Source organism: Lygodium microphyllum, chromosome 25, assembly GCF_053477565.2.
Source record: "Lygodium microphyllum isolate KBCC chromosome 25, Lygodium_microphyllum_v1.1.10, whole genome shotgun sequence".
NCBI lineage: Eukaryota > Viridiplantae > Streptophyta > Polypodiopsida > Schizaeales > Lygodiaceae > Lygodium > Lygodium microphyllum.
Genome location: NC_141159.1, coordinates 4,348,354 through 4,357,387, shown reverse-complemented (window position 1 = coordinate 4,357,387; position 9,034 = coordinate 4,348,354). Strand labels below are relative to the sequence as shown.

The 9,034-nt window shown below is 43.3% G+C and overlaps 1 protein-coding gene across 1 annotated transcript; it reads left to right on the top strand.

Moving 5' to 3' along the window:
• Positions 1–2,206: 2,206 nt before the first annotated feature.
• On the top strand, positions 2,207–3,548 carry LOC148013856 (ATP synthase subunit delta, chloroplastic-like). Its single transcript, XM_087666876.1, has one exon. It carries the CDS (start codon positions 2,322–2,324, stop codon positions 3,126–3,128), a length of 807 nt encoding a protein of 268 aa, XP_087523002.1. The 5' UTR covers positions 2,207–2,321; the 3' UTR covers positions 3,129–3,548.
• The last annotated feature ends 5,486 nt before the right edge of the window (positions 3,549–9,034 follow it).

The window sequence follows — 9,034 nt, the reverse complement described above, 5'->3', positions numbered from 1 at the left end:
CCAAGAGGGCATCTAAGTGTACTTATTTGAGAGGGATGATCTAAATTGAGAGTAATGATCATGAGCCCAACGGCAATGGCCAAAGGCCTTTGGGGCTCAAATAGATATTGGCCTAGGTCATCTAGGCCAAGGTGACAAAGGTCAAGGCCTTGATATAGGTTGAGATGAAGATGGCGAAGGTCAAGAGGGGCGGCGGGTTGAGGCCTTGAAAAAAGCCATGGAATCAAACCGATGTGCCTTCCCTTCTCCTTTGCAATAACAAATTTACAAGAATGGAAATTCCAAAACACGTGAAAGGTGAAATTTACAAGAAGGGATATTCCCAAACACATAAAAGGTGAATCCCAAGAAGGTATAAATTCTAGATGAGCCCCTTGCTTCAAACTCGAAGTAGGCCTCTTATTGGTCCCACATGGTATTAAACAAAGAACCAAATATTTAGATTTTTTAATGGTTTTTATTGGATAAGGTTTGCTCCTAAGATCGTTCTAACTCGCTGCTCTAATCTAAATCCAAATTTTGAACCAAAATTCCTCTAATCTCTCCTACTCCATCCATCGTAACCTATCTCCCACTCATTTTGGAGCCACTCCTAATCCATTTTTAATTATCCGCTCTTGTTCCATTTTGGAGTTGTGCCTCTATTTCAATGCATGATAAAGAGAGAATGTATGCCATCACGAGTGATTCCAATGTGTCTTGCTAATGAAACTAAAACATTGGAGCTTTCTCAAACTCAATGTTGGGCTTGACAAAACACCTATTGTTTCAAGCACTTCTCCCATTTCAATTATAGCTACTCTCATATAGCCAATATATCTCTCGCTCTCACTAATTTATCAGTCCTTCCCTCAAACCCCATGAAAGTAAGAACAAAAAATGTGATAAGGGAGTAGTAAGTTCATTGTCTTACATTCTCCTGGATGCATGAAAGCTCAATAATGGCTCCACAATCCATGCAATGATCTTTGCTTCACCTCCTTTGTAGGGGCAAGAGTGCTGTGAGAAGAGGGAGCAACATAGGTGGAAGGCGAAGAGTTTCTCTACTTTGTTGCTTTGGCCCACACACACACACACACACATGTATGGCTCACATGGCCATAGATTTTGCTCCTGCTTTGGCATTTCCTATTGGTTTGTGTTCGTCCTTCTGAAGTGCATTCCACCATTCCATTACACTTGTCATACCATCTCTCCTCTCTCCCCTCAACCACCCCCCCACTGCTCTTTGCTTGGTTGCCCACTAGATCTCGTTGCTTGCCACTCGAAGAGGAGTATTATGGCAAGTAGGAGGGAGCAACGATGGAAGGCTAAGATTTTATTTGCTACTTGGCATGCAATTGCATTGGGGATGTGAGAGAGTGTCTAAGGCTGGGTTCATATGAGCGGCGGTAGAGATATGTCAAAGGGGCGTACTTTTGAGGTGGCATCCCACAAATGCCTGAGACTTCCCTCCTCTTTCCGCCAAACCCACCCTCTTTCTACCAACCCCTCCCCCTCGGAAGGCCATGGCACTAAGAAAAAACCTCTTTACCTTCTCCTAGCACGCTGTGCGTCTAGCTTCGCTGTTCACACAAAGGAGGCGGAAGGTTGGTCATGTTTTGCAGTCTTGCCGCCTCCGTCTGAACCCAGCCTAAGACATTACTAGCAATAAGGGTTGTAAGGAGGTTAATAGCTTTATGGTCCCCAAAAGTCATGTTGTCTAGGTTTGCCTTCAATGTTTCACTTTCAAACTATAAACAACAAAACCTGAATGGAGGAGTGGTATATGTCAAGACGCATGGGTATTTTCAATTAGCTGATCAAGGTCCAAATGATGTGATATCGTTAGGGCATAATGTTTGAAAGGGTGTTAATATGTTCCAATGGGCACTTGATCTTTTTAAACTTACAATGGAAAGAAATGCTTCAATCTCTATGTTACTTTGGCACCATGAGTTCCCATGTTTATTTTGGAGCAAGGCGTTAACATCCATAGAAAGTTGCTGCACCCTCGAATTACATATTCATCTTTGCACGTTAACATCCATATTAATTCTAAGTTGTTACACTCTCGAATTTCATCTTCATCTTTTGCACGTGAGGACCTAGTAGAACTTTTGTGATGTGGAGTGGCTCCCTTAGTAGTGCATTCGTGAAAGAGGAGCGTTGGGAGCCACAAAAGGTTAACTTGGATAAGGTGTCGTTTCCCCCAACAAACGTGCTCCAGTCTCTCTTCCTAGCCACACTTTCCAGTAAGAGAGAGAGAGAGAGAGAGAGATTCTTCTGTGTAGGTCTGTTAAGAACGCACGCAGTATTACTGAACTAGTTCACCCACTGCGATGGAGGCCCTTCAGCAGTCGGTACGGACTGGCTCGTTCTGCTTGCAAACTCCTTCCGCAGCGACAGCAGCAACGCGCGCCAGATCAGGTTGCACCACCCCTTCCCTGGCGCTGGGTGGGGGGACGCCGCGTGTCTCGTCTAGTCTGGTAAATTTTGATTCCAGCGCCATGAAGCTGTACGCCAGCAGCGGCGGCAGCAGGAGGCGGCGGGGGGGCGCGGCTCGGGTGGTGGCGATGGCGAAGTCGGCGGCGACGGGTTATGCGGGCGCCCTGGCGGACGTGGCGCAGGCGCAGAAGAAGCTGGAGGCGGTAAACGAGGACGTTGAGAAGCTGGGGCGGTACCTAGAGGACAAGCAGCTGTGGGCGTTCCTCACCAACCCCACCATCATAGTGGAGCACAAGAAGGCGGTGCTGCAGGAGCTCGCCCGGGACGCCAAGTTCCATCCCACCGTCGCCAACCTCCTCAGCCTGGTCGTCGACAAGAAGCGCACCGCCATCCTCAAGGACCTCGTCAAGGAGTTCCAGGAGCTCTACAACGACCTCACCGACACCCAGGTCGCCATCGTCACCTCCGCCGTCGAGATCGACAAGTCCCAGCTCTCCCTCATCGGCAAGAAGCTCCAGAGCATATCCGGCGCCAAGAATGTCAAGCTCAAGAACGTCATCGACCCCTCCCTCATCGCTGGCTTCATCGTCCGTTTCGGGAAAGACGGCTCCCGCCTCATCGATATGAGCGTGAAAGGCCAGCTGGATCGCATCGCTGCTCAGATCGATGTGAGCGACAAAGCCACGGCTCCCTCTTACTGAGAGAGCGTGATGGTGCGGACACGCACTTCTTCTCAGCGGACAGACAGCAGTTGACGGCTTGCTGTGAATGTGAACACGGGAGATTGAGAATTTGATTAGCGCCTGCAATCCACCTGCCTGCCACACTTGGCTTAGGAGGCGGCCGCGCCTGTGTATGCTCATTGAGGATTTGTGTGGCAGCATAAACGGACTGTTGTACAGATAAAGGCCTCGCTGTTTCTTAGCATGTATCCATATTTTCACGAGCATCTGCTGTATTGTAGGTGCTTACGCAGCAGAGTGGGATCCCGCCTGTGATCACAGTGCATTGAGTCGGAAAGGATCCTCGCCTGTGTCGTGGGTTTGGACGCGGCCTTCATCGCACTAGGCACGCTCTGCCTTTATCACAATGGGAAATTCACTACCAAAGACGTTGCCTTTTTTCTTGTGTTATGGGGACGCAGCTTCATCGTTGAGTGTCATGCCTCTTTCTTCGCCTGTCTTTCGAAGGCTTTAATTTCGGCTATGAAATTTAGAAAACTTCAACCCTCGACTTATCTTTCGTACTATCTGCACACTCATGTCTTGCATTGCTTCATCATTTTTGGGATAGAGCATGTGTATAGGTGTAAATCTATTTCTTTCGGGCCACCACTCCCTATCTTAGTTACAAGATGACACCACTTTTTCATTTATTATTAGTCTTTCATGAGGATGAGCATTGTTGAAGATGTGCAAAAGATTAATGTTGGGAAAAGTGATATTATTGGCAAGTCTCATAATTACGAGAAGGTGGAGCTTGGCCAGATATCAATTGCATGTTGAAGAATGCTAGGAAAGGAAGTTGTCTTATGACCATTGCTACATGACTAATTGCACAATCCCATTGTGAACACATAAAATTATCAAAACCTTGTAATGAGTAAAAAGTGCTACTAGCAATCATGGGGCTTGGGTGGAACATGTGTAATCATTAGCACTAAGAACTTGTGTTCCCGAGATTTGTTCCAATTGTATATAGCTACCCAAATGTCAATCATGGCATGCTTGTGCATGCCCATTGCTAAAAATAACATCATGTTCACCTCTTGTATTGTTTGGTTCATGCCCTAGTGATATGATGATATAGACAAGATTTTGTCATTGCTGACCAATGCATGTTGGCAAACAGGGCGTAGCTTGTAGCATTTTTAGTGGAGGTGCAAATCCATCATCATAAGCAAACTTGTCCAAAAACAAATCACCTTGTAGGTTGTTCATGACCTCCTTGTGCTTCTATTTGCCATCCATCATCATCTGGCTCAAAAGTAATCGGCTGATCATGAGTTTCAGCCTATGGTACAGCACTTTAAGGCTCATTTTCTGAAGTTATGGGTGGCTACAAACTCTGAAATTTCACCTTTTTCAAATCTTCATTAGAGGCTAAAGTGGCTTTCAACAATTTTGCCTCATTGAACACAACATTACGACTGCAAATAATTTTCTTAGACTGAGGTAACCACACTCTGTAGCCAAATTCACCCTCATCACCATAGCCCATGAAAATGCCTTTGGTGGGGTTTGGGTCAAGTTTGTTCCTCAGCTCATCCCTAACATGTACAAAACCATCACAGCCAAATATACGTAAATGGTCATATGAGGCTGATTTGCCAGACCAAACCTCCTCAGGGATGCCATTATTTAAGGACCTATTTGGAGAGCGGTTGCAAATGTGAACAGCGGTTTCGAGTGCCTCTCCCCAAAACGCATGAGGGAGATTGGCAGAGTGGACAGCATGCATGGCACTCTTTCACATAAAGTCATGTTATATCTTTCAGCCACCCCATTTGAAGAAGGACTGTAAGGGGTTATAAGCTCCCTCTTAATACCATGTAAGTCAAAAAATGACTTGAATTCAGTCGATGTGAACTCACCCCCATTATCAGTTCTCAAGCATTTCAGCTTTCTATCTTTCTGAGTGGTCACAAACGCATGAAAAGTTTTAAAAACAGCAAACACTTCACTTTGCTTTTTCAGCAAGTACACCCAAATCTTCTTGGAACAATCATCAATAAAGGAGATAAAATATGCAGCACCACCCAATGATTTCACGGGCATACTACATACATCAGAATGCATTAAGTCCAAGATATTGGACTTACGAGAGACACTAGAGTAAAATGAATTTTTTATTTGCTTTCCAAACTGACACTCATTACAAAAATCAAGTTTAGAGCCTTTTCCATCAACCCTCTTCAGAGAGGTAAGAACATCAAGTTCTTTTTGGCTCATATGGCCTAATCTCTTATGCCATAACTCCAAGTGGCTACAAATTTCAGCAACTGCAAGAAACTTGCCATTCAAGGCTTTACAATGCAAACAATACAATGTGCCTTCTTGGTTCCTTTTGCAATCAGCATGGAACTCTTTTTTACTTTCCACAAACCACCACCAAATAGTGTGGTGTAGCCATGCAAGTCAAGCTAACCAATAGATAGTAAACTCTTTTTAATGCCAGGTACATATCTGGCATCTTTCAACACAAGCTCTTGACCATTGTCTAAAGACAAGTGTATGGTGCCAATCCCATCAATGCTGCAAGCGTGGTTATTTCCAAGGTACACCTTTCCATAACTGCCTGCATTGAACATAGCAAAACACTCCAAGCAAGGAGTTACATGGAAAGAGGCACCAGAGTCTGCAATCCAGGTCTGAGTGACACCATCATCAACTGACAAGAGTGCATCAATCACATCAGCCTTGGTAATCTGTATATCCTGCATGTGACATACAAGGGCATCATAATCAACTGCACATAATACATCAACCTCTGTATTTAAAAGCTCCTCTATGACCACACTAGAGGCCACATTGGCCTTTTCTTTGCCTTTGGATGTCTCCAATGCATGTGTCTTTTCTTCCTTCTTCTTTTTATCTCCTGCATTCTTCTTTCTCTCTTGTTTCTTCTTGTAGTACCTACAATCAGGTTTCTTGTGGCCCTTCCAACCACAATGATAGCAAGTAATGTCACTCTTATCATTTCCTTTGCTCTTGCTCCTGTTTCTTTGCCCTGGATATGCATTTTTCTTTTCAGCCCTGCCTCTTACATTATAAGCTGAGTTGGTGCCTTCTCCACTAGACATACGTCTAATTTCTTCATTCAAGTTAGAACCCCTCACCCCATCATATGAGAGATTGGGGTTATTACTAAGTGAAACCACCAAGGTTTCCCACGAGTCCAACAGTCTCATGATCAAAAAGATCGCCCTCAACTTATCATCAAAGTCTAAGTTTGCATCTTTGAGCTGATTTAGAATCCCTGTAAATGCACTCAAGTGCTCAGCTCTGCAGGCTTTGACTCATCCTGTCGCATATTCACCAACTTGCACATTAAATCCACCTGATTAACAGGTGTGGTGATCTCATAAGTAGTTTTTAGCTTCTTCCATATTGCATAACCTGTGTCTAAACCCTTAATGTCTGTCAAAATGTCATTAGTGACACCTATCTTTATGTAAGCCACAACCTTTTTATTCACTCTGGCCCAATCTGCATCAAACATTAGTGCGGGTTTATCTTCCTACAAAGCATCCTCACAATCCTTCAGGAACAAAATGCCCTGCATACGGTCTTTCCAAAGGTCAAATCCATGACCATCAAACCGTTTAATCTTCATCAAACTCTTGATGTCTGAACTGGAAGAAGTTGCAACCATTTTGTCACGAACACAAGACTAAACGCACTAATCTGCAAAAGCACAAGCTGAACCAGCAAAATACCCTTCTGTTTTTCCTCAACCAGAAATAAATCTCTTTTGTTTGTACATTAACCAGCCACTGCATGGGCAAAAGATGTAGAATTTTACCAAATTCTGTGCAAATCCCCAAAATTTCAAGTCCAAAATTGCATAAATGTCAGTCAGTTTGACCCAGCTGAGCAAAACTTTGCCAATACATGAAAAGCCCCAAATTTCTGGGATTCAATGTCAAGAAATTTTGCCCAGAAGAGCGAAAATTAGACAAATTTGGTAAAATCCCCATATTAATTTGGGTCACCTCTCACAATGTCTACAATTTCTAACTCGGAATTTACTGTCAGGTCTAGATGGGATCAAATCTGCAAAAAGTCCCCCGATTGCTAGATTTGCACAAATTTTGAAACTGTGCTTCCATGCGTGAACTCCGTCAAGGAAGAGGATTAAGGGATTTAAAGAAAAATCGGATTTCTAATTTTTTTTAAACGACCGCAGGGGGTCCGTTGACCCGCGATCCCATCACGTCCCGACCGTGCAGCCCGTTGCCTTGCCCCTCGCTGGCATCACGCTAGGCCCTGTCGCTATCTGCTAGATCTCGTCAACACACAACGGCCTCCACGATGGTCTTGGCGTGTGCCTACAGCCCACGTCGCCAGTCGCTTGGTCCCCCCGTTGACCTGTCGCTAACTACTAGACTGTCTTGGTCAACATCCGCTTGCTGACGTCTGTTGATTGGCACCCGAACTGTCCTGGTCACTGTTCGCCTACTAACGTCTGGCTGGGAAAGTGTTGGGAAGCGAGCACGGAACCGTCAGCTCTGGTACCAGTTGTTGGAACTAGAGGAGGCACAATAGAGAGTGATGGAGATCGAGTAGGAGTGAGAGTGAGAGTGTGACCAACTAGAGTGAGAGAGTGTGAGCAGAGTGAAAGTATGAGACAATAAGAGTGTACCAACAATGTGTTGGTACAGAAAGAATAAAATGCATTTATACTTAGGTCACGTAAAGGGTGCGTTCACATGTACAATGTGCGTGTACTATACACGGAGGTTATCATGCCTTTATATCCCAACACCATCTACACAAACTAGAGACCATGAGTATGCAAAGAGAAATCAAAGGCTGTTTGAGTGTTGCTTCATTGAAAATACAAGCATGCCCATTAATACAAAGACAAATTATGAGATAAACCTTGTTGACCACAGCTAATAACTCTTTTTGAATCACAGTGAAGCAAAAGACATTGAAAATCCCTAGCGAGAACAATGTTTCCTCTTTTTGCCATTCTATCAAAACGAAGACAACATCAAGCCCAACAACATGCCATGGGACGAACTCTTCAAAATAATGGAGACTAAGTATGCACAAGCATTAAAAAATTCACTAAACTATGCATAAGATAGTGCTCCAAGATAGAATACACTCTCAATTAGCTCCAAAAAAAATTCAATTGCTATGAAAACTAACATGTTGCAATTGACTTTTATGAGATCACAACTAATCTAAACACAACTCACAATTGAAAACAATTGTATGATTTTTAGGCCCCTTAAGAATTGCTAGATCAACTTAGAGAGAGAAAATGGGAAATGTCCCCAAATTACCCTATTTTACATTTCAACTATTTTAATATAGTGCAAAGTATTGGTTGAAAATTTATTATGGGCCTAATACATTGTATTTCACTATGGAAATCTTGTAAATGCACATACTTTATCCAAAATTTTAATGTAAAAAGAAACACCTAGTGGATTTAGATTAGTTAAGTCTATACAATATAATAATTTTTTTCCAAAAAAGAATTGTCCTCATTGGGGTTTGTCAACAAAACAAAGTGATGCTTTCTTAATAATTAGGCAAAGTTGCTTGGTGCTACTTAACTCTAGTATACACGGTTCATTAAACGCTTTCACAAAATTATCCTTACGATTGCAAGCTTTACAAATGCGATTTTTTCTCACATTTTGAGAGTGGCCAATGTGGATCTAGGGTAGTCAAGTTTATACTGAAAATAATGGTTTTGCCACAAAAGAATCTCATCATTGGGATTTGTCGATAGTACAAGGTTACTTTTCTCATGCTACTTCTCTTTTTGAATTGATGATTATTCCATGTTTCCATGGAGTGATACCAAATATTGCATGTCTTGTGGACAAGAGTTTTGCTCACAATTTGACAACTACCAATGCCATTCT

Coding starts and splice junctions, on each gene's coding strand:
- LOC148013856 (XM_087666876.1), top strand. CDS start 2,322: ATGGAGGCCCTTCAGCAGTCGGTACGGACTGGCTCGTTCTGCTTGCAA.